This window comes from Sminthopsis crassicaudata, chromosome 1, assembly GCF_048593235.1.
Source record: "Sminthopsis crassicaudata isolate SCR6 chromosome 1, ASM4859323v1, whole genome shotgun sequence".
Lineage (NCBI taxonomy): Eukaryota > Metazoa > Chordata > Mammalia > Dasyuromorphia > Dasyuridae > Sminthopsis > Sminthopsis crassicaudata.
Window position 1 is genome coordinate 583,347,626 of NC_133617.1, and position 25,460 is coordinate 583,373,085.

The following is a 25,460-nucleotide window of genomic DNA, read 5'->3' on the forward strand; positions in this document are numbered from 1 at the left end:
AAAAGTACATGTCAGTAAACCTGAAATTGTGGCTTTATAAATCAATGGTTACTAAATCTCTGGAAAAGGAAAGCATTATGAGAAATGTCATCTTTGTTTCATCAATAACAGGTCTCATCAGAGCAAATCTACTACTTTTTTGACAGTTACTACACTGTTGGATCAGAAGAGTATTGTAGATATAGTTTACATAGATTTTAAGCACAGAATTTGATAAACTATCTTATGAAATTCTTAAGGAAATGGTTAAAATATTAGGCTAGATCAGGGCTTCTTAAGGTTTTCCACTCGCAAACCCCTTTTTTGCATGATAAATTTTTACATGATCCTGGATAGATAGGAATATAAAATGAGTATACAAATCAAACATTTACTGAAAATAAATCATAATTAAATTTATGTGACCCCACGTGGAATTATTACCCAAGGTTTAGGATTGATTATAGTACAATTAACTAGTCAAACATGATTAAACTTTTGACTACCTAATTATACCATAAGGGCTGGCTCCATATAGTGATGATTCAGTGTTAAGTTGGCAAGAATTCTCCGAAGTCTACCCACATAGTAAAGGAATCCTTACTATAACATACTAGAAAATGTCATCTAACCTATGTGAAAACTTCTCAAGAGGGAAAAACCACCACCTTTGTGACAATTCTAATTACTAGAAAGCCATTCTTATTGTTATTATTTTTATATCAAACCTATTTGTCTGCAACTTTGACACATTGCTTCTTTTTTAAAATAAATGCATCAGGCTCAGTTCTGTGTAATGTTATCAGTGACTTAAATAAAACTATAGATTACACGATTATCAGATTTGAAGGTAATACCATACATTTGTAGAAGAATCAGAATAGTGTGACCCCCTTTTTCTCCAATAATTTTTGGCAGCTCCAAAGCGGGAGATCAAGCTCAGATCTCAGGATTAACAGGGCAGGTACAACAATGTGTTAAAGGGGCAGGGCACTAGGAGTTTATGAACTTAAAAAATTAGTTTGGCTGTGCATGCCCTTTGATCCATCAGTGTCATTACTGGATTCGAATCCCAAAGATGTTAAAAAAGGGAAAAGGACCCACATGTGCCATAGTGTTTGTCAGCCCTTTTTGTAGTGGCAAGGAACTGGAATTTGAGCCAATGCCCATCAAGTGGGGAATAGCTAAATAAATTATGGTATATGAATGTTTGGAATATCATTGCTCTATAAGAAATGATCAGCAGGATGATTTCAGAGAGGCCTGGAGAGACTTACATAAACTGATGCTGAGTGAAATGAGTAGAACCAAGAGAACATGGTTCATGGCAACAACAAGATTACATGATGATCAATTCTGATGGATGTGACTCTCTTTGACAATGAAGTGATTCAGGATAGTTGCAATGGTCTTGTGATGGAGAGAGCCATCTGCACCCAGAAACATCTGCACTGTGGGGACTGAGTGTGGATCACAACATAGTATTTTCTTTTTTTGTTGTTGTTGTTGTTTGCTTGTATTTTGTTTTCTTTCTCATTTTTTATTTTTTTGATTTTTCTTGTGCAACGCATAATTGTAGAAATATGTATAGAAGAATTTCACATATTTAACTTATATTGGATTGTTTTCTGTCTAGGGGAGAGAGGAGAGAGAAAGGAGGGAAAAATTTTGAAACAAAAGGTTTTGCAAGGATGAATGTTGAAAATTATGCATATGTTTTGAAAATAACAAGCTTTAGTAAAAAAGAAAAATTTTAAAAATTAGTTTTGTAGTGATATTTTCATATAAGTTGTTTGTTGGTAATCCTATATGTTTATTTTATGCATTTAAAAGTATTAGTCTGAGAAGTGGTCCACAGACTTCACCAGATGCAGAAGGGTCCAGGACACAAAAACCTAGATTCTTAAACTGTGATTTGTTACCCCATATGGGGTCTTGTAACTGAATGGAAGTCATGAAGTGATTATTTATTATCAGTAAAAGTTGGGTTTGTATGCCTATTTTATATATCTGTATTCCCTGGGTCATGTAAAATTTCCCCAGGTGGGGAAAGGGATCACAAATGGAAAAAGTTTAAGAAGCCCTGATTAAAAATGATATATACTTTGGAAACTATGTTCCAGATTTAAAGAGGCAGAATTTTCTAGTGAAGTCAAGTCCAATAATGGGATAGACTGCCCTATGTAGCAGTAAGTTCTCTCACTGAAGATGCTGATAGAGATGTTAAAAGACCATCTGTCAAGGATGTCTTAGAAAGGATCCCTTGCTGAGTGGGAAGTTGGACTAAATGAGATCTAAAACCTTTTCCAATTCTAAAAATTCTACAGATTTCATTTTTATGTCCAGAGATTGAAGAGAATCTTTTACAGTTATAAAGTAAGATAATAAGGAATGTGTTTATTTGCCTTTCAAAATAGAGATGATTCATTTCAGAGTTCCAGGACATGACAATAGTATAAAAGCCTGACTGATTAGGCTGATTCTCACCCTGATTCAGGTTTAAAGTTTTAAAAGCCCTTTACATTTATTGTATTGCTTTATCCTTACAGCTGCCCTGTGAGGTACTAGTACCACTGGCATTATCATCCCTATTTTGTGGATGAAGAAATTGAGCATCAGAGAAGATAAAAAACACCTTCTCATAACTAGTAAGTCTCAAAGTCAGGATTTAAAGCCAAATATCTGTCTCTGGGCAGTTAGCTAGCCTACTGTATAGTGTCTTATTGGGAATCAAGAATACTCATCTTTGTGACTCATCTTCACGTCCAACCTACTATGTGACCCTAGTCAAGGCACCTAATCCTGTTTGCCTCAGTTTCCTCATCTGTAAAATGAGCTGGAGAAAGAAATTACAAATCACCCTAGTATCTTTACCAAGAAAACCCCAAATGGGGTCATAAAAAGCCAAACGCAATGGATGAACAACTGAAAAATGACTTTCACTCCAACCACAGTATAGTCCTATAACTATTATATCTTATTTCCTTTTTAGGTGTCCTAATAGCAGGTTAAAGGTGAGAAACCTGAGTTGTAGACTCCTGACATGATTTTTTTTCCTTTGAAGTAATCAGCGATTTCATCTCTTAAGTGATCTCATAAAATTGAAAGGGATCTTTTAGTTTTCCTTATAACTTAAAATTTGGGATTGGAAGGTTAATGATGGTAATTTGGGATTTCAGCATAATTATATTGACCAAGGACTAGAATTTGGGATTTGTTTTTATGTCACTGAAGAGTCTTGCATTCTAGAACTATTAATTAGATACATAATCTTACACAAGTTACTTCAGAAACTCCCCATAAGAAAAGAATATATCTTGCCTCCTGACCTGGACAAAATCACCTCTTAGTCAATTATCCACTCCTCACCCACCCCTCACCCCAAGCAGAACATAGATTTCCTGAGGGCAGATTCTGTTTTCTTTTTGTCTTTGTATCACTAAATGACTAAATTAGTGATGGGAAAATCAAAGATCTTTAATAAAAGCTTGTTAAATTGAATTGAATTCTTCATACAATCCTCTAGTATATTATGAAGTATTGAGAAACTGGAACTTTTTCTCGGAAGTTTTATTCATACCCATTGTCATACTTCTAGAATAACAATTCTTGAAATGGATTCATGAATAATAGTATTGCAGTTTCCTTTTCAGCCTATCATGCAAACACAACCTTCTAATTTTATAAATAAAAAATAAATATAGATGTTTCTAGTCAATAAAACAAACAAACAAAACCACTTTTTGAACAGAGCTAGGACTCATCCTTGGAATTTTTTGATAGCATTGGAAATAGGACAGCAAATAAGGTTTTTCACATGAAGATCTCAAGGCCCATTGCAAATATCAATTCAGTATTCCTAGTACCCTTGGAAAGTACAGTAGGAAAATATTGTGAATGCTTAGGATCTTCCACAGGGATTCCTGCAGACAGAGGACTGATCTTGGGAGTTTGATGGACTAATACTACTTAGCATTTGAATAGTACTTACATTAGATCAGCAATTCACATAATAAATATCCCAGTGGGTTTGCAGTCCAGGATGAAGATCAGCACTTTATAATTGAGAAATCTGAATCCCAGAGATATGAAGTAATTTTTTTCCCCTAGTACTTCAGAGAACTATGAGCTTCTAATTTCTCTGTTTCTTCTCAGATTATTGAACAACACAACTTTCATTAATCAAAGTTAATTAGTGCTTGAGTTTTAGAATGAGGAAGTGGATTTTTATTAAAGAAGATGTAGGGGATTAATAAATGTTTGCTGATTGATCAGTTACTTGGTTGGGCTAGAAGAGTGAGATATGTATATCCTTTCATTTTTCACTGCCTTGTGTGACTGGGGAATATTTTCTAGCCTCAGATTGACATGATGGTAGGTAGATTTTTGTGGACCCTAGATCAAATATCCATCTGAGCCCACATGCTCAGAGAGGTAAAGGAGAGGTAAAGATGAAAATGGAGGAAAAGTTCTCTTGTGACTTTAGTAGCATTCTTCGGCCTAATTTGGCATCATATTTTGGCTCTTTCTATTTCTGAGTTATTAGATAAGGGGGTCATCTGCCCATCTGCACAGACAGGAGCCAGTATCTAACACACACTTTCATCATCCTGGCCTTCACCCTTGAATGTCTAGCTAGGTCAGTTTTAGTAATGAAATCTGTGAGAATCTTTTTTAAAAAATGTTCTTTCCTTTCTTCTTATCTTTGTGCATGTTTATTCCCCCAATAAAATCCTGAGGAGAGGAATTGTTTTGTCTTCTCAGTGCCTAAAAGTGTGTTTTGTACCTAGTAAGTATTTAACAAATGCTTGCTGAATTGAATTTTCAGATTCTTACTTGATTTAAACTGTGGCAGGGAGAAGGGAGGTTTCTGGAGGAGTGTAAGGTTTTTGTAGCAAAGGGATAAGTACTGGAACTCTTTCCCATCTTGCCTGCTTAGTTTCTTTTTCTTAATATCTTCTATTCAGAGAAGAAGAATCACTAGATGTTAGATCCACAAAAGTTCAAAAACTTTCCCAATTTGTTCTAGCTGCTAATATAAACTTTGTGAGCTAGATAGTGACTGCCTGACTTACTTTTGCAGCTTCTAGTAGATCTAGTTAATCAACCAGCATTTATGAAGTGCCTACAAAGTGCTCAGTACAGTGTACAAAGTTCTAGGGATAAAAATACAATGAATGAAGCAATTTTTACTCATAAGAAACCCACACTTCCATTTTGCAGACACCCCTTCCAGTTTAAATTTTTTATGGGTTTGTTCATTTTGAAAGTGGTTATTGGTGGCTTTTTTTCAGCAAATGGAATGCAAAATTAAATTGATATTTTTGTTGTTGTTTGAGATCTCTTAAGAATTTTTTCTCTCTTAAAACAATTCCGTAGTAGAACCTTGAGAGAACTGATAAAAATAGAAAGTGATATGATATAGTAGTGGAAAGATCAATTGAATTTGAATCAAGGGGTATAGGTTCAAATACAGCTTGGCTATTCTATGACACTGTATAAATCATTTTCTCTCTCTGAGCCTCATAAGCAGAATGATAGGGGTTACCTTTTAAGGTCTATAAATACCTGAATCAGCTTTAAAAGCTCAGGCACTAACGAATTACTTTTTTCACAATGACATTGAGTGGAATCATTGGCAGCTGCCAAAGTGAAAATTAATAAGGTTGAAGGTTCTTCTCTTTTATCACTTAATCAGCCTTGAAATCCTAGAACCTGAAGAACATGGATGGTTGAATTCTGGGGTAAGATACTTAATGAGGCAGAAAACCTATGAATTGTGTTAGGATCCCCAAAGGCTTTATTCTGAGGTGCTCTCTGAGCCAGGGATGTGCTGAACATTATGTACTGAACATTTCCACCATACTTTACTTCTCTTTCGCCCATTCTTGTCTTTCTCTCCTTTGAATCCAATATCTTTCTTTGCTCTGGGCTGATCAGTTCAAGGTAATCTTCAATGCCTGTCCTTGTTGTTAGCTGTTTGTTCCAAAGTCAACTCTTGATCATCTTCTAAGTAATAGTAGAGAAAAGCAGCATGGATAATTGAAATCCACAAGCAATCTCCAAAACTAATTTTAACAGAAATTTTCCATTTCTTCCTCCTATGAAGTCTAACCCCAGGATTGCTGGAAAAGCAGCCAGTTTGATTGATTAGCATTCAATCTCTTTCCTCTTGACTTTTCTTTGTTTTGAGAAGAGAAAAGAAGAGAAAGAAAAAAAAAAACAAAAAAGTAGATAACCAGATGGAAGGGAAAAAAAAAGGCAACCAACATACAATCACCAGTTCAGAAAAGATCTGGATTCAAATTATATCTGATGGTTATTTCATTTCTCACCTTCCTGGGGCTTCAGTTTTATCATCTGTAAACACCGATTTAGAGTTGTAAGGAGCCTTAGCAACTGAGAAGTCAATCTTTTGGACTTAGATGAGGAAACAGAGTCAGAAGTCAAATGCTTGCCTCTAACCCTCATAGAAGAATCAGGATTTGAATTCAGGTCTTCATAACTCCAAGTCCAGAAAGTTGAACTAAGTGACTGCTGAAGACATTTCCAACTCTAGGTCTATGGCCATATAATGTTTTTATTGACATATTTATTGTCTTTATAACAACCACAACAGAAATAAGATTCATATAAATTCATATAAATAAGATGTTTTGAACAGTAATAAAATTTGTTTCATTTGGTAAACTGGAGAAGTGAGACTCTTTTAGCCTTGCTTCTGTGATTCTGAGCCCACTGGTTCTTTGATCACCCTAAGATATATGCAAGATTTTAAAAACGTATTTTAACATAGCATGCTTATTTTAACATCCTTTTTACAAACAAATTTTAATTAATTTTTTTTACATTTAATAGTACTTCCCCCAATTACATGTAAAGAGAGTTTTCTACTTTCAATTCTGTAAGATTTAGAGTTCCAATTTTTTTCTTCTTCCTTTCTTTTCCTTTTTCCCAAGACAGCAGGCAATCTGTTATGGATTAAACACATATATGGCTATGTAAAACACATTTCCACATTAGTAATGTTGTGAAAGAAGAATCAGAGCAAAAAGGAAAAACTACAAGAAGGAAAAAAAAAACAAAAGTAAAAATAATATCCTTCAATCTGCATTCAGACTTTATAATTCTTTTCCTACATGTGGATAGCATTTTCTATCACAAATCTTTTGGAATTTTCTTAGATCATTTTATTGCTGAGAAGAGCTAAGTCCATTACAATTGAACATCACACATTCTTAATGTTACTCTGTACAATGTTCTATTGGTTCTGCTCACTTCACTTAGTATCAGTTCATATAAGTCTTTCTAGGTTTTTCTGAAAGCTACATGCTCATTTTTTCGTATAGCACAATAGTATTCCATTACATTCATATATCACAACTGATGAGTATTTCTCAATTTCCAATTCTTTGCCACCCCCCAAAAAAGCTGCTATAACTATCTTGTATATGTGATATTTTCCCTTTCTTTATGATATCTTTGATATTGATTGTTGTTCTCCTTCTCTATAGTTTAAAAACCCAGTAGTAGCCCTGCTGGATCAAAGGGTATGCACAATTTTATAGTTCTTTGGGCATAGTTCCAAATTGCTCTCTAGAATAGATCAATTCACAATTCTACCAACAATGCCCTAGTGTTCCAGTTTTCCTCATATCTTCTCCAACATTTATATTTTCCTTTTCTGTTATCTAGTCAACCTGAATAGGTATGAGGCAATACCTCAGAGTTGTCTGAATTTATATTTCTTTAATCAAGAGTGATTTAGAACATTTTTTCACATGCCTCTAGATAGTTTTGGTTTCTTCACCTGAAAACTGCCTGTTCATATCCTTTGACCATTTAGGACTTATACTCTTATAAATTTGACTCAGTTTTGTATATATTTGAGAATGAGACCTTTATCAGCAACATTGGCTATAAAAAATTATTTCCTGGCATCTACCTGCACAGACAAAGCCAGGTCTTTAAACACTATATATATGAACACAGTTACAAAATACTTTCCATGCAAATAAAGTTAGATCTAAACAGTTGGTAGAATATCAAGGTCTCATGGGCAGGCTGAGCTAATATAATAAAAATGACAATTCTATCTAAATTAATCTACATTTTTAGTGTCATATCAAACAGCTGCCAACAAATTACTTTATAGAACTAAGGGAAAAACTTCATCTGGAAGAAAAAAAAGTCAAGAATTTCAAGGGAATTAGTGAAAAAAAATGCAAACGAAGATGGCCTACCTGTATCAGATCTAAAGCTATATTATAAAGCAGCAGCAGTCATTAAAAACACATTTGGCACTGGCTAAGAAATAGAGTAATTGATCAGAGGGATAATTTTAGGTCCACAAGACACAATAGCCATTGACTATAATAATCTAGTGTTTGATAAACCCAAAGATTTCAGCTTCTAAGATAAGAACTCACTATTTGACAAAAATTGCTGGGAAAATTGGAAAATAATATGGCAGATACTAGACATTAACCAATACCTAATACTCTATTCCAATATAAGGTTGAAATGGGTTTATGATTTAGACATAAAGGGTAATACTATAAGCAAAACTTAGAGAATGATAGTCTACTTCTCATATCTGTGGAGAAGGAAGGAATTTATGGCCAAAGAAGAACTAGAGAACACTACAAAATGCAACATGGATAATTTTGACCGTATTAAGGTTTTGTACAAATATCAATGTAGCCAAGATTAGAAGTTTTTTAAACTGAGGAAACATTTTTTTACATCCAAAGGCTTGGATAAAAACCTCATTTCTAAAATATATAGAGAATTGACTCAAATTTATAAGAATACAAGCCATTCTCCAATTGATAAATGGCCAAAGGATATGAATAGACAATTTTCAAATGAAGAAATTAAAGTCATTTCTAGTCAGATGAAAAAAAATGCTCTTAATCATATTAATTAAGAAATGCAAATTAAAACAACTCTGAAGTACCACTACACATCTCTGTTTGGCTAAGATGATGTGAAAAGAGAATGATAGATGTGGGAGGGGATGTAGGAAAACTAATTCATTGTTGGTGGAGTGTGAACTGATCCAACCCTTCTGAAGAGCAATTTGGAACTATGCCCAAAGGGCTATCAAGCTATGCACACCTTTTGATCCAGCAGTGTCTCTACTGGGTCTATGTCCAAAAAGATTATAAAAAAAAGGAAAAGGACCCATGTACAGAAAAATGTTTGTAGCCACCTTTTTTGTAGTGGCAAGAAACTGGAAACTCAGTGGATGCCCATCAATTGGGAAATGGCTGAATAAGTTATGGCATATGAATGTTATGGAATATTTTTGTTCTGTAAGAAATGATCAGCAGGCTGATTTCAGAGAGCTCTGGAGAGACTTACATGAATTGATGCTAAGTTGAAGTGAGCAGAACGCAGAGAACATACACAGCAACAAGAAGATTATGTGATTATCAACTCTGAAGTACCTGGCTCTTCAACAATGAGATGATTCAGACCAATTCCAATAGACTTATGATGGAAAGAGCCAACTAGATACAGAAAGAGGACTTAATTCAGCCTACATATAAGGAAACTGATGGGCATGAGTGATGGTGGTAATCATTCTGTTTTGGGATTTCATGTGAGCTTCTCAAATTTGATCTTATTTAAATGAATTGGATTAATTAATCTCTGTTATGAATTTACTATTTGAAATGTCACAGTTTTACTTTTGACTCTTGTCAAAATTTGATGTTCATTTTGACTTTCATTTTTTTTGGAAAAAAAAAAGTAGATATAATAATGTAGTTACTCTTGCAAATAACCAATAGTCTTGGTTATTGCTATCGCCTGTGTTCTTTCCATCCACATCCCCACTAGCCATACTCTCTTTCTTTTGAAAACTGTAAGAGCAGAAATTATGCCATTGCCATCTTTGTATTATCAGGGCCTAGCATGGAGCACTTTACATAGTAGCCAATGTTTATTGAACTGGATTTTACAAAGCAATACCAGTAATAATGATTGACTTTTCCCTAGTCCTTTAACATTTTCAAATAATTTTAGATATCACATCTTATTTGGGTATCATCACAACTTGATAAGTTGTACAAATACTATTATCCCCATTTTGCAAATGAGGAAACTGGACCAATGTCTGGGTCCTGGGCAAATTTAAATGATTGATATTGAGATAGGCAACTAGACGGCACAGTGTATAGAACATCAGGCCTAGAGTGAAGATTCATTTTTCTTGAATTTAAATTCAACCTCAGACACTTAATAACTGTGCAATCCTGGGCAAATCATTTAACTGTTTGCCTCTCTTCCCTCATCTGTAAAATGAGCTGGAAAAGGAAATGTAAATCACTCCCATGTCTTTGTTAAGCCCAAATGGGATCATAGAGAGTCAAGTATAACTGAAAATTACTGAATAACAACAGTAGTATTGGAAACAATTGGCAGAATCAAGAGGAGAAATCTAAGATAGATGGGAAAGGACTTAATTTTACATAGAGGGAAACTGAGGCTCAGAATATCTTGCTGAAGGACACATAGCCAGTTAGGTATAGAAAAAGGACTGGAATTCAGGTCTTTTTCTCTCTGCTATGATGGCAAAGTTTTTGCACTAATAATTCTAACTAGCAGACAGTACTACTTCCCTAGAAACTCTTAGCAAACATAGTATAGGATCTGAGGTTATCCCTTAATACCTTTTTCAATGCTTCTGCCCCTCAATTTTGAGATTATTAATTTAGCTGAGATCTAATTTGGTCTTCTCTCTTCCCAGTGGTACAAGTTATGCAGCTGGACATAAACGTTATGATTAAAAACTGGATTTTCTCTTTCTCTCCCCCACCTTAATCTTTGTGCTTAACAAAAATCAATGGTTACTTTTCACTAAAAAGGCCTTCTTATGTAACTTCCTTCTATCACTACCCTCATTCATAAATTTGTAAGTTCATGGACTTTGATTCAGGAGTAATTATTTTTTTCTTTCCATTGTAATGCATGCTTCATAATACTGAATTCTCTTTGCGTGTGGCAGTAGATCAAATGAAAAGCATAGTTTGAATGTATTGTGTGAAAAAAGAAGGATATTTGGAAGGGAAACGGCTTCCCCATTTGACTTGCCTTTCAAGTCGATGTGGCTGGGGTTCTGTCCCAGCTCTTTTTACTGCCTCTGCTTTTAATTGTTTGAAACAGTCACTGCCACAGATATGAAGTCAATTAACAAGCACTTATTAATCATCTCTCATATTTCTAGTACCTAGTATAGTGTCTGAGACATATTAAGTATTTAATAAATACTTGCTGATTGAATGAATCTACATCTGCTACAAGTGTCTCCTCATTGCTCTCCAAATGCTATCACTGCCTTAGAGGAAGGAAGGAAACAAGCAACTATTATGTATCAGGCACTGTACTAAGCACTTTACATATATTATTTCAATGTATTCTCACAGCAATTTTGGGACGTAAGTGCATTATTTTCCCCATTTTATATTTAAAGATACTGAGGCAAACAGATTAATTGATTTGTCCATAATGACTCAGCTAGTAAGTATCTGAGGCGAGATTTGAACTGCCTGAGCCAATTGCCTCCTTATACAGATGCTTCCATTTTGCTCTGAGGGTTTCAGTACTTATTCTGGGGGAACTGAGACCTAGTGGGACAAGTTGGAATGGCTGCTATGCAAGGATCTATTTAATCAGACCTAGATTATAATTATTCATGGCAGCAAAATTTTGAGGGAACATGTTTAAAGAAAAGTATTAATGTGATAAAATTAATAATAATAAAAATAAGTAATAATGGAGTTGGAAGAGCACTGTGCTGAGAGTTAGGAGAGCTAGGTTTTCATCTCAGTTCTGCCACTAACTAGCTGTGACATACAATTCCCTTCACCTCCCTGGGCCTTGGTTTTCCCATCGGTCAAATAGTGGGTTAGACTAGATGATCTTTAAGGCTTTTGCCAGTTCTGGGATTCTTTGATTCCAAGTCATTTAATAAGAGTACTGAAATAGAACTTGTCAAAAGCTGTTATAGTCAGTCAGTGGTATTAGTACAGTGACAATGACTATATCAATCCTTAATTAGTTGATAGGGGCAGATAGAAGGTGTAGTAGGTAGAGTGCCAGGTCTGCACTAAAGAAGACATCTTCCTGAGTTCAAATCTGGCCTCAGACATTTTCTAGAATTGCTCTCTGCCTTAGTTTCCTCATCAACAAAATGGTAAATCACTTTAGGATCTTTGCCAACAACAAAATGTTAACAAAAATGGGGTCATAAAGAGCCAGATATGAGTGAAATGATTCAAAAGCAGCAAAATCAGTTAATGATTTATCCAATTTTCACTTGCTTCAAACATATTTAATGTTGGTGGATTTTTATATTTAGGGAAATAATTTGATGCTTTTTTAATAGGTTCAAAAACACTCAAATTTTCCTTCTACAAGTTTTGTCTGGGTTGACCTAACATTTTTTTCTTCTATATTCTTCTTGCTGTCATGACAACCCATAAGTAAACTTTTTTAATCTTTCTTAGTCTTTGTCTAAACTGGTCTACAAAATGGACAAATATTTATTTGGCTGGGAAGCTTTTAGCAAGTATTGAGAGTATAATGTGAGAGTCTGGCCAATGAGGACCCAGTTCTTACAGCATGTTCTGATTTCATTTTCCTGATGGGTTATATATCTTGTGTTCTAAGGATTAGGACCTCATTGACCAATGCTCTTTGGAAAAGATAAAGCACAATAATACAGTATCATGTTATTTATTATTCTATTTATAATTATTCCTATTTTATTATTATTTTGTTATTACTATAATTGTTCAGATTGTTAGTGCAAGAATTCTAAAAATCTAAAGGTTTTTTTTAGACTTTAAAAACTAACTCCTTCTTCCACAAATTTATTTTCAAATTGTCTTTTAAACCCTTAAAGGCAAGTAGCTTCAGACAATTTCTTTTCACTTGACTTATGGGTTAGAAGGTTCTGTTCATTGGTTTAGTTGGAGCAAACAGAAAAAGTGGAAAAGGAAAATACATTCAAAGGAAAGAATAAAATTAACTGGGAAAACCAGAGGGTGCTATAAACAAGGAAGATTCTACAAAGAGCTGAAAACCAGATTCAGAATTCTTTAAAAGCAAGAAACCCAACATATACTAATTTAGTATTACATTTTGTAATTTACTTCTTAGCAAATTTGAGTTTTGAATTCCTTTAAAAGAAAGGGTGCATGTTTTAAACAACTCCCTTAGATGTATAGTGAGAAGAACAAAGTAGCTCAGTGACGCATGAAAATCTAATGACTGTCAAGTTAGAGCTATTCTTGGGGCTGTGGTCCCTAGGCATGCTGATATCAGCATTAATGATTCAAAAGAGTATTCAAGAAGCCAGACATGGTACTTTTGTGAATTGACTCTACTGAGTGACAACAAGAGACAGCAAAAAGACATATGTGCCAAAGGACTAGATTAATCACCTATCCGCTTTGCTGTGTTGGATACAAATTCAGGTGTGTACCCCTCTTGAAACAGCAATCTCATTCTGGTTGGGGCTCAAGCCTTATTCACCAACCCATCTTCCTTCTGGTTTCTGTTTTGAGGTGATTGATGGAAAAACTTGAGTGGCTCCTGGGCACTCAGTTGTGATTGCCAAAATGAGAGAGCACAGCTTTGCACTTATGAGATACAGACCACAGAGTGGAAATTGCCCACAGATGAGCAGTAATTTCAGGGCACTGTGACTTTTTCCATCAGTCATCTGCTATGGTGAGAGGTCTGTTCATTGTTTAAAGCACCTGACATCATTCTGTAACACAATGGGAATCACTGATCTCTTGGGAGAAGGGGAAAGAGGTGTCAGAAATAATTTATGAAGAAAAAGCATATTGAAAACTTATGGCTTGATTATGTAATATTCTTTAGCTGGCTGTGTTTGAGGAGTTGGACTAGTATGTGGAGAAAGACAGACAGACAGTCAAAGAAACATGTAAAGGAAATTTTTCTAGACTATATAAAGAATTTTGGCTTCTGTTTCCATAAAACCTCACTGAATCAATCACTTGCATGTATTGTGGTATCTCTGTGAATAACATATTCAAATATCTTCTGAATATGCTCTTTGTAGCTTTGTCCAGGAGAATATTCAATTGACTGCTAACTTTCCAGAGATAGTAATGAAAGGAAACTCTTTGGGGAATGATTTTGCACTGGAGAGGGTGCTTTTCAGAGTATCTTCTGCCTCAAACTTTCAATCAAAGTTGTTCAAGGAAAAGTCATTTATATAAAACAAATGAAATAATTTCACACACACACACACACACACACACACACACACACAAACATATCAGAGTATTTGAAGCCAAAGCATATCAGAGGATATTATTTTCTGTCAAAGAATAAAATAAATGATTTAGTCTTTCATCTTAAGAAATGGAAGACAGAATTTAGGGAAATGAATGATAATGGTCGAGTTTAATTGCTTAGTTTCTTTTAGGAAAATGAGATGAAAATGCATCATTTATTCGTGGGAAACATGGGTAGGATTAAGTCATTTGCCCCCAACATACTCATAATGGGAAGACAGCTTTTCTATCAGAGCTTTGTACAGTTTATTTAGCTTAACCAGATTTTACTTAAAAGACAGTCTTCTCTTCTTCATTCACAATCTCTTTTCTTAAAAGGATGTTTGGTCCTTCCACCAAAATACTTGCGACATATCCAATCTGATCCTCAACAAAGCTCATGTGTTCTCTCTTTTATTCAGCAGGTTTCAACTGCAGAAGTACGAATTGGGCCGATGAGATTGACACAAGATCCTATTCAGGTATGATTTCATTTCATATGGAGGTTTAGGGGATTAAGTATGTGAATATCAAGGTTATATGAGTCACACAGTGCATTGGGCAGGCAACTGTCCTGGTTTTTCCAGCACAGAGTCCTTAGTAAATTGTAACTTACAATTTGAATTCCAGTTCATATGGCCAAGTGAGATAATAGTAGACATGGAAGCACTTTGAAATTTCAAAATCCCTGCATTGGCATAAGAAGGTTCAAGGAAAAGAAGAGGGGTCTTATAATATTTGAAGACAAAAGAATTTGAAGTTCATTTGTGGGATAGATGAACAGGAAGCAAAGGACTAAGAATACTCTTTAGTTATAAGTCTGAGCTATACCATAATGGAAAGAAAATATTACCTTTATAGCCTGAAAAAGCAACATGGCAGGGAGACCTTCAAAACTGTTGAAATGTCAGAATCCAACTACATCTATTGTTGTGACCAGCTGTAATAGAAGCTCTATCCAACTTTCAGTAAAATCCCATAGGAATACCATTAGGAAGAAGGAGGGCTTGGTGGATTTCATGTTGTTCCATGATCACTTTCATCACTCTTGGATGGTCAAGAGTCTTCTCAAGCAAAATAAAAGTAGAGAACTTAACAAACACTGCTGACTTTCAAGAAGATTCAGCTTTTGTTGGGGAATGTGATTGAAAACGTCCAGGGTGCAAAGTTATATTTAAGTCAGGACAACCAGTTTTTGTCCCATAAGAAATATTAACTAAGGTTATGTGATTTAAAGAGCATCAACATTTTTCTTTCTACTCAGGGAACAGGCCAAGAGAAGCCTAGTAGTAGGGCAAGGATGGAAATTAATGATAGAGTGGAGCTGCAGTCATGATAAGCCAGGCAGCAGGATTTAGGTGGGAAAGAAAAGGATTAGATTCCCACCAAGGTATGAGATCCATTGAGATTATTCATCTGAGGTTATACATCTGGAACAACTTTCTGTGGGGTGGAGGTGGAAGTTCTGCCCTTACCCATTCCATTGAGTTGAAAAGCAGCCAAGGGACACCTCATAGCACATCTTCTGTCCTCATTAGAGAGTCAGTGCAGATGCCAGCTATCCTGGAGAGTAGGAGCAGGCTGAGAAGTGGGCTTCTTGCCTTGATTGGCCTAGGAAAAGAGGAACTCTAAGTGGGACAGGTCAGGAAAGAGAAAGGACCATAGTCTCTCCTAAAGGGCCTTGCCTTCCCAAGAATGTTTTTCTCTTCCTCAAATCTAGCAGTGTGGAAGGGGTGCTTTTGTATTTTTAAAGGACTTAAGCTTTCTAAGTTGTCTGAAGTAGCAAAAATAGGGGTAGGAAAATCTAGTTTGCTTGATAAATTAGCTGGTTAAGTCCTTGAGGGCATTTGGAAGCACTTTGTGGAAGACATGAGTGAGAGGAGGCTGGATGCTCCAGAGTTAGAAAATTATTCCTTAGATCTTGACATTTCCTAATGCTGATTACTTCTCAGCATGACCCAGTTCAGGAGTAGGGTGGTCCTCTTCAGAGAAGACAAAACAGGAGAAAGATAAAGACCTTCATTCACTTTTAGAAGGCTTCTCATTCTGGAAGATCTCTTATCCCATGGACATTATAGTTCACTTGAAATTATATTTTCCCAATTAATCAAATTTCTGTTAATCAAATAGAAGTGCCTGACAGTCAATCAGCAAGCATTTTTAAAATGCCTACTACGTAGCAACTGTTATGCAAAGATAATTTTTATTAAAGCTTTTTATTAACAAAGCATATGTATGGGTAATTTTTCCAACATTGATCCTTGAAAAACCTTTTGTTCAAAAATTTCCCTTCCTTAGGGAAAGGGACTTGTATGTGCAAGAATGTTTGTGGCAGCCCTCTTTGTGGTGACCAGAAATTGGAAACTATGTGGATGCCATCAATTGGAGATTGGCTGATTAAATTGTGGTATATGAATATTATGAAATATTATTGTTCTGTAAGAAACGACCAACAGGATGATTTCAGAAAGGCCTTGAGAGACTTACATGAACTGATGCTGAGTGAAATGATCAGGACCAGGAGATCATTATATACTTCAACAAGAATACTGTATGATGATCAATTCTGATGGACGTGGCCCTCTCCAACAATGAGATGAACCAAATCAGTTCCAATAGAGCTATAATGAACTGAACCAGCTACACTCAGCAAAAGAACTCTGGAAGATGACTATGAACCACTACATAGAATTTCCAATCCCTCTAATTTTGTCCATCTGCGTTTTGGATTTCACAGGCTAAATGTACACTATTTCAAAGTCCGATTCTTTTTGTTTATACTCTAACATATTTAACATGTATTGGTTGACCTGCCAACTGGGGTGGGGGGAAGGAGGGGAAAAATTGGAACAAATGGTTTGGCAATTGTCAATGTTGTAAAATCACCCATGCAAATATCTGATAAATAAAAACTATTAAAAAAATTAAAATTTCCCTTCCTTTCCCCACCCATTTCCTAGCTGGCAGTTAGTCAATACATGTTAAATATGTTGAAATACATGTTAACTCCAATATATGCATACATATTTATACAGTTATCTTGCTGTACAAGAAAAATCAGATCAAGAAGGAAAAAAAGGAAAGACTGAGAAAGAAAATAAAATGCAAGCAAATAACAGAGAGAGTGAGAATGCTATGTTGTATTCCACCCTCTGTTCCCATGGGTCTCTCTCTGGGTGAGGATGGCTCTCTTCATCACTAAACAAGTGGAACTGGTCTGAATTATCTCAATGTTGAAGAGAGCCATGTCTATCAGAATTGATCATCATATAGTCTTGTTGTAGCTATGTATAATGTGATGTAGATGTAAATCTGAAAGATAAACTATCCTATGTCCTTCTAATTTATTTATAATATCATTCTTTATGTCTAAATCATGAACCCATTTCAACCTAATCTGGGTATACGGTGTTAGGTGTGGATCTATGCCTACTTTCTGCCATACTAGTTTCCAATTTTCCCAGCAGTTTTTGTCAAATAGTGAATTCTTATCCCAAAATTGGGATCTTTGGATTTGTCGAACACTAGATTGCTAAAGTTATTGACTGTTTTGTTCTGTGAATGTAACCTATTCCACTGATCAACTGCTCTATTTCTTAGCCAGTACCAAATGGTTTTGATGACCGCTGCTTTATAACATAGTTTTAGATCTGGTGCAGCTAAGCTACCTTCATTTGCTTTTCTCTTCATTAATTCCTTTGAAATTTTTGACCTTTTGTTCTTCCAGATGAATTTTGTTGTTGTTGGTTTTTTTTTTCCTAGGCCAGTAAAATAGTTTCTTGGGTGTTTGATTAGTATGGCATTAAATAAATAGATTAATTTAGGGAGTATTTATTATATTTGCTTGATCTATCCGTGAGCACTTGATATTGTTCCAATTGTTTAAATCTGACTTTATTTGTGTGGAAAGTGTTTTCTAGTTTTCTTCATATAGTTCCTGACTTTCCCTTGGCAGATAGATTCCCAAATATTTTATCCTATCGACAGTTATTTTAAATGGAATTTCTCTTTATATCTCTTGCTTTTGGATTTTGTTAGTGATGTATAAGAATGTGAATGATTTATGTGGATTTATTTTGTATTCTGCAACTTTGTTGAAGTTAAGGATTATTTCTAATAGTTTTTTTAGTTGATTCTCTAAGTATACCATCATATCATCTGCAAAGAATGATAATTTGGTTTCCTCATTACCTACTCTAATTCCTTTAATCTCTTTTTCTTCTCTTATTGCCAAAGCTAGCATTGCTAATATAATATTGAATAGTATTGGTGATAGTGGGCGACCTTGTTTTACCCCTGATCTTACTGGGAATTGTTCCAGTTTATCCCCATTACATATGCTGCTTGCTGATGGTTTTAAATAGATGCTACTGACTGTTTTAAGAAAAAATTCCATTTATTCCTATACTTGCTAGTATTTTTATTAGGAATGGGGCTTAGATTTTATCAAATGCTTTTCCTGCATCTATTGAGATAATCATATGGTTTTTGTTAATCTGGTTATTGATATAGTCAATTATGCTAATAGTCTTCCTAATATTGAATTAAATATGCATTATTCTGGCATAAATTCTACTTGGTCATGGTGTATTATCCTGGAGATGATTTTCTGTAAACTTTTTGCTAATATTTTATTTAAGATTTTGGCAACAATATTCATTAGGGAGATTGGTCTATAATTTTCTTTCTCTGTTTTCCTCCTACCTGGGTTAGGTATCAGTACTATGTCTGGGTCATAAAAGGAATTTGGTAGGAGTCCTTCATTCCCTACTTTTTCAAATAGTTTATGTAGTATTGGAGTTAATTGTTCTTTACACATTTGGTAAAATTCACTTATAAATCCATCTGGTCCTGGGGATTTTTTCTTAGGGAGTTGATTAATAGCTTGTTCTATTTCTTTTTCTAAAATGAGATTATTTAAGCAATTTCCTTTTCTGTTAATCTGGGCAATCTATATTTTTGTAGATATTCTTCCATTTCACATAGGTTGTAAAATTTATTGGCATAAAGCTGGGCAAAGGAATTCCTAATAATTGCTCTAATTTTCTTTTCATTGGTGGATAGTTCTCCCTTTTCATTTTTGAGAGTAACAATTTGATTTTCTTCTTTCCTTTTTCTAATCAAATTAGCTAAAGGTTTGTCTATTTTGTTGGGTTTTTTTATAAAACCAACTCTTAATTTTATTTATTAATTCAATAGTTTTTTGATTTTTAATTTTATTGATCTCTTTTTTTATTTTTAGAATTTGAAGTTTGGTATTTGTTTGGGGGTTTTAACTTGTTCTTTTTCTAGCTTTTTTAGTTGCAAGCCCAATTTATTGATCTTTTCTATCTCTATTTTATGCAAGTGAGCATCTAGAGTTATAAAATTTCCCCTTATTACTACTTTGACATCCAACAAATTTGACATGTTGTTTAATTATTGTAATTCTCTTGCATGAAATTATTGATTGTGTCTTATTTGCTGTTTCATCCATTCATTCTTTAGGACAAGATTATTTAATTTCTAATTACTTCTTGGTTTATTTTCCCCTTGCATTTTATTGAATATAATTTTTACTGCACTGTTATCTTCCAGTCCAGAACTAATTCAGAGGCTGGATTTGCTAATTAGTGTGAAGGTTGTAGGATAAAGTTAGAAAAAATTATGTATCACCTCCCTCATCTTGGCTCCTCCCCAAGACGTCCAAAAATATTCTTTACAAAAACAAAAACAAAACCAAAAAAGTATCTGCTCACAAAGAGTTCACAATCTACTGTGAAAGACAACATGCAAACAGCCATGTACTAACAAGTTATGTATATACAGATAAATTGGGACACTCTTCAAAGAAAGGGCACTTCAAAAGAAAAGCACCAGCATAAAGAGGTATTAGGAATGGCTTCTTGGAGAAGCCATTTTAGCTGGGAGTTAAAAGAAGCCTTGGAAGCCGGGAGGTGGAGACTTTTTAATATATGGGGGAGAGAGATAGAAAATGGTCTGAGTTACAAAGCTTGTTCAAGAAACAGCAAGGAAACCAGTATTACTGAATTGTTAGGTGCATGGTGCAAGGCAGGGAGGTCATGATTAAAGTATTGGGAGAGAACCAAGTTATCAAGGGCTTTGAATACCATATAGAGGCTTTTGTATTTGGTCTAGGAGGTGATACTGAGCCATAAGATTTTTATTGAATAAGGGGATGATAGAGTTCAGCTAGCTTTTCAGGAGAATTAATTTGTCAGCTTATTTGAAAGATGGATTGGACTTGGGAGAGAAAAAATGGGGAGACTAACCAACAATATATTTCAGTTTTGCTGATGATTCCAGAGTCTTGATAATGTCAGAGGTGAGATGGCGATCCATATAAGACATGTTAGAAATGTTAAATTGACAAAAATGGGCAACAGATTGATTATAAGGATGGGGGGAAAAGGTGTCAAGGATGACTCTAGGTTGTAAGCTTAGGTGACTGGGAGCTAAGTATTAGGATATGAACTTATTGCCAGACAATATTTGAATGTCTCTCATTCATTCTCACTCTGTCTTCTGTCTCTGTCTCTCTCTCTATCTGCCTCTATTTCTGTCTCTGTCTCTCTGTTTTTCCCTCTCTTTCTCTCTTTACTGTTTCTGTCTCTCTGTCTTTATCTTTCTCTGTGTCTCTCTCACACACATAATATATACATACACATGTACATACCCATGCACACACACACACACACACACACACACACACACACACACACACACCAGTCTTGAGAACAAAGGCTGCTGCTCTAAAGGAACTAGTGCCCCCATATCTCTGTGCCTCTTTGGGAGGCCAGCTTATAATATGCTTGAACAGGGCTAGAGTAGGAATAGAGTATTAGCTCCTGATCTGACACTACTCTAGCATCAGTCTTATGGTGTTTCTGTCTCTCCACACAAGGTAATGGCTACCACCATCTTATATTTGTATATTTTCCTTGTCACTTAACCTCTGCAACAGTTTATAGTGGTGTCCCAGTACAAAGGCCTTTCAATGATTTCCTAAAAGACCTTTCCATACTACACATACATAAAGATTGGGTTCTGTTGTTGTTGTTCTTGTTGTTGGTTTTTTGCCGAGGCAGTTGGGGTTAAGTGACTTTCCCAGCTAGGAATATTAAGTGTCTGAGGCTAGATTTGAACTCAGGTCCTCTTGACTCAGAGCTAGACTCAGGGCTGGTACACCACTTCGCTGCCCCCATAAAGATTGTTTTTTGATGGAACAAGTTGCTTTTTGAAAAATATCATGTGTGCTCAAGCTACAAAATGAGATCTTCACTGTGGAATCCCAAGTCTGGTACAGTGGTGGAATTTCTGAAAAGCAAATATTATTGAACTTCATGTGGGATTTAAAAAATATGCTTTATAATTTTTTTTGTTTTACCACAACTAGATTTCCCCTTGTATCTTTCTTCCTTCTCTCTCCCAGACAACTTTCTCTTATAACAGAGAAAAAAATCTTAAAGTAAAATAAAAGAAAGAGGAAGAAACAATCAGCATTACTGATATAATATATTGACAAAATCTGACATCATATGCCATATTTAAAATTTCTGACCCTCCCTACCCCCTTGAAAATGATTAACTAGATGTATCATCTCATATCTCCTTTTAGGGCCATGCTTATTCTTTATAATTTTACAAGATTCATTTTCAATAACTTATGGTGGTTATTCTCTGCTTTTATGTTATCATATTTATTGTGTATATTTGTTTTCCTGGGACTGATTACTTCACTTTGTATCAATTCATGTCTTTCTAGACTTCTCTGCAGTCATCACATAGAGTGTTAATCAGATTTATAAATTCAGGGTTATGAAATCAATTTCTTGTTTTAAAGAACCTTTAAAGATGGAAGAATGTTACTGGAAAAAATGCAAGGAGGAGAATTGGTACTCTTTTAGAGACTTTAAAACCATGACTATATGTGTTGAATTGGCCTTATAGACAAGAAATGAGATTTCCTTTATCCAATTCTAACCAGGTACATCTGAAGCTTGGGCTTTTGTTTATAGCATCTTGGAAGCAGGAAGACAGAAATAAAATAAAAGATTCAGATGGGAGCAATAAACTAATTAAGAGAATGGATTGTCTAATTTATGAGTAAAGGGAGAAGGAAATGATAATATTTTGCAGATGCTTACCAGAGAAAGACTTCATTGAGATGAGAATAGTAGAAGAAAGGAGAGATCTATATCTAGGACAAATGAATGACAATAAAAACGAGCAGATAAATTAATTTCTTATGTTATTATTTTTTAAATTTAGATTAAAAAAGCTAAAATAGAAAGAATTGGGAGGGAAGGAAAGATGCATTCTGCATCCTGCTTTAAAAAAGATGAGGAAAAGAAAATTTGCAGGAATCAGGGATTTACCTCTACATTCAGCTCCCAGTCTTTTGTTGTTCAGTCATTTTTCAGTAGTGTCCAATTCTTTGTTATCCCATTTGGAGTTTTCTTGATTAAGATACTGTAGTGGTTTGCTAGTTCTTTTTCCAGCTCATTTTATAAATGAGGAAACTGAGGCAAACAGAGTGAAGTGACTTGTCCAAAGTCACACAGCTAATAAGTGCCTAAGACCAGAATTTTTTTTAATAATGACTTTTTATTTTCAACATTCACCCTTGCAAAACCCTGTGGTCCAAATTTTTCTTCCTCCTCTCTCCCCACCCCCTTCCCTAGACAGTAAAGAATCCAATTTATGTTAAACATGCGCAACTCTTCTATACATGTTTCCACATTTAACAAGCTGCACAAGAAAAATCAGATCAAAAAAGGAAAAAAATGAGGAAAAAAAAGCGAACAACACAAAAAGGGGAAAATACTGTGTCGTGATCCACACTCAGCCCCACAATTCTCTTTCTGGATGCAGATGGCTCTCTCTATCATAAGTCTACTGGGATCGTAAGGCCAGATTTCTTTTAAAAATTTAAAATTTTAATTTTTTTCCTAAGGTAAGATTTTAACTCATAAGGACGAATCTTCCTGATTCCAAGTCCAGTGCTCCATCTACTGCACTACCTAGTTTCCCTAACTCCCAATACCTTGTAAGATGAATTCAGATTCAATCCATTCTCTTGTACTTCTTATGTTCTCTGTATTTTACATTATTTTACTGTTTATTAAGTTTAATTATATTCAAATTCTTTAAAATTATTCATCTCTGTAAATCTTAGTTCACCACCCATCTCTCCTCTTTGGTCCCTGGTCCTTGAATGTGGGGATCCCTTTCAAGGGAATTTCCATTCTTGATTCTTCACCCTCAAAAAATAAAAAGGAAATCTCCAGAACAACATACACTGAAGTTCACATAGCATCTGAGTAGTTCTTAATGAGGATCAATTGGCCAAGGATAGATCTTAGTGTGGCCTGTGAATTTGAAGAGGAAAAAATTACATCTTTATTTTTACTACTCTCAAATTAAAATCTACCATGTCCTTTCATTTTGAATCTAGACAATAAATAATATTCTCAGAAAGGGTCCATACATTTTACTGGAGGGGTTCATGATACAAAAATAAGAATTGATTAGAATTGATAGATAAATAGGAGACAGCCTATTTATAGGAGATGACAAACTGCATATTTAACCTGAATTGCCTGAAAACTCTCTATTAATGAGAACTATTATCTGCCTGAGAAGCATTATTCTTAATGGGAGCAAATTGCTGAAATACTATGATATATGTATCTGAAACATTTAAATAAATGTAAAATCTTTGAGAGTATATGTTTATTTTATTCTTTGTGTGACTATCTTTAGTGCCTTACCACATAGTAGATGCTTAAAAAACTATTGATTGTTTGATTCGATAATGAACAAACTGAAAAGTCAAATGATTAATGCCATTGACTCAGTGCTGACTGTTATAAAGATATTATAGGGGCCCTTTTGGTACACATAAATTAAAAATATTTTTTTCACTCTCAAGAAGGTCCTACTCTGCAGAAATAAAAATCTCTAGGGGAGAAGCAAGTCAATTAAATCTATGAGGTAAAAAATTATGACTTTGGAGGAGGGATGATAAGGTAAATTTGGTAGATAAGCTGGTAAGAATGGGGATAGGTGGTTAATGCAGTGGATAGAAAATTAAACCTGGCATCAGGAAGATCCAAATCCACTGCTCATAGACTCTTCCTAGTTGTGTGATTCTGGGAAAGTCAATTCATCCTGTTTGCCTCAGTTTCTTCATCTGTAAAATGAGCTAGAGAAGAAAATGAATGACAAACTGTTTCAGTATCTTTGCCAGCAAAACCCCAAATGGGGTCATGAAGAGTTGGTCATGATTGAAATGACTGAACAACACTATAAAGCTGGTAAGATCATGGTGCTAATGATGTTAGATATGTCCATTTGATCCCCAAGAGAAGAATTTTCCATAACCTTAATCTCACTTCCCTTTGTCATATTTATGTTCAGGTGATTCAGATAAAATCCATCATCTGTCTAGAACATTTCCTGGCCCACTGATGGCCAATCATAGTACCACTATTATAAGTACTAAAATAAGTACTAAACATGGCATTTCAAAAAAGACCCACACCAAACACATATACAAAAATCTGTCAACAAATATATTAGCTTATGTGAGAAAATTCCAAATGCCACCTGTCATAATTTTAAGGGGATTTCAGTTATGATAATTCTAGAATCACAGAATAATAAAAATGCATAGCTGGAAGGTCTGGGGATTTTAATCCTAATCTCTTTGATCATTATACAATTCAACAACAATACTACATGATGATCAATTCTGATAAACATGGCTCTCTTCAACAATGAGAGGATCCAAATCAGTTCCAATTGATCTGTAATGAACAAAACCAGCTACACCCAGAGAAAGAACATTGGGAAATGAGTATAGACCACAACATAGATTTTCCACTCTTTATGTTACTGTTTGCTTGCATTTTTCTTTTTTTTCTTCTCAGGTTATTTTTATCTTCTTTATAAATTTGATCTTTCCTGTGCAACAAGATAACTATATAAATATGTATATATATATATATATATGTATATATATATACATATATATTGTCTTTAACATATTTAACATATATGGAACTACCTGCCATCTAGGGGAGAAGGTGGGGGGAAGGAGGGGAAAAGTTAGAACAGAAGGTTTTGCAATGGTCAATGTAAAAATTACCTATGCATATG

General features: G+C 34.7%; 1 protein-coding gene across 1 annotated transcript in view; it reads left to right on the plus strand.

Annotated features, from left to right (window-relative positions):
• Positions 1-25,460, plus strand: part of PDE8B (phosphodiesterase 8B) — a 275,081-nt gene that overhangs the window by 114,162 nt on the left and 135,459 nt on the right. The window contains exon 2 of the mRNA XM_074282330.1: positions 14,720-14,779. Within this exon, the coding sequence (XP_074138431.1) occupies positions 14,720-14,779 (60 nt within the window). The remainder of the gene's footprint in view (positions 1-14,719; positions 14,780-25,460) is intronic.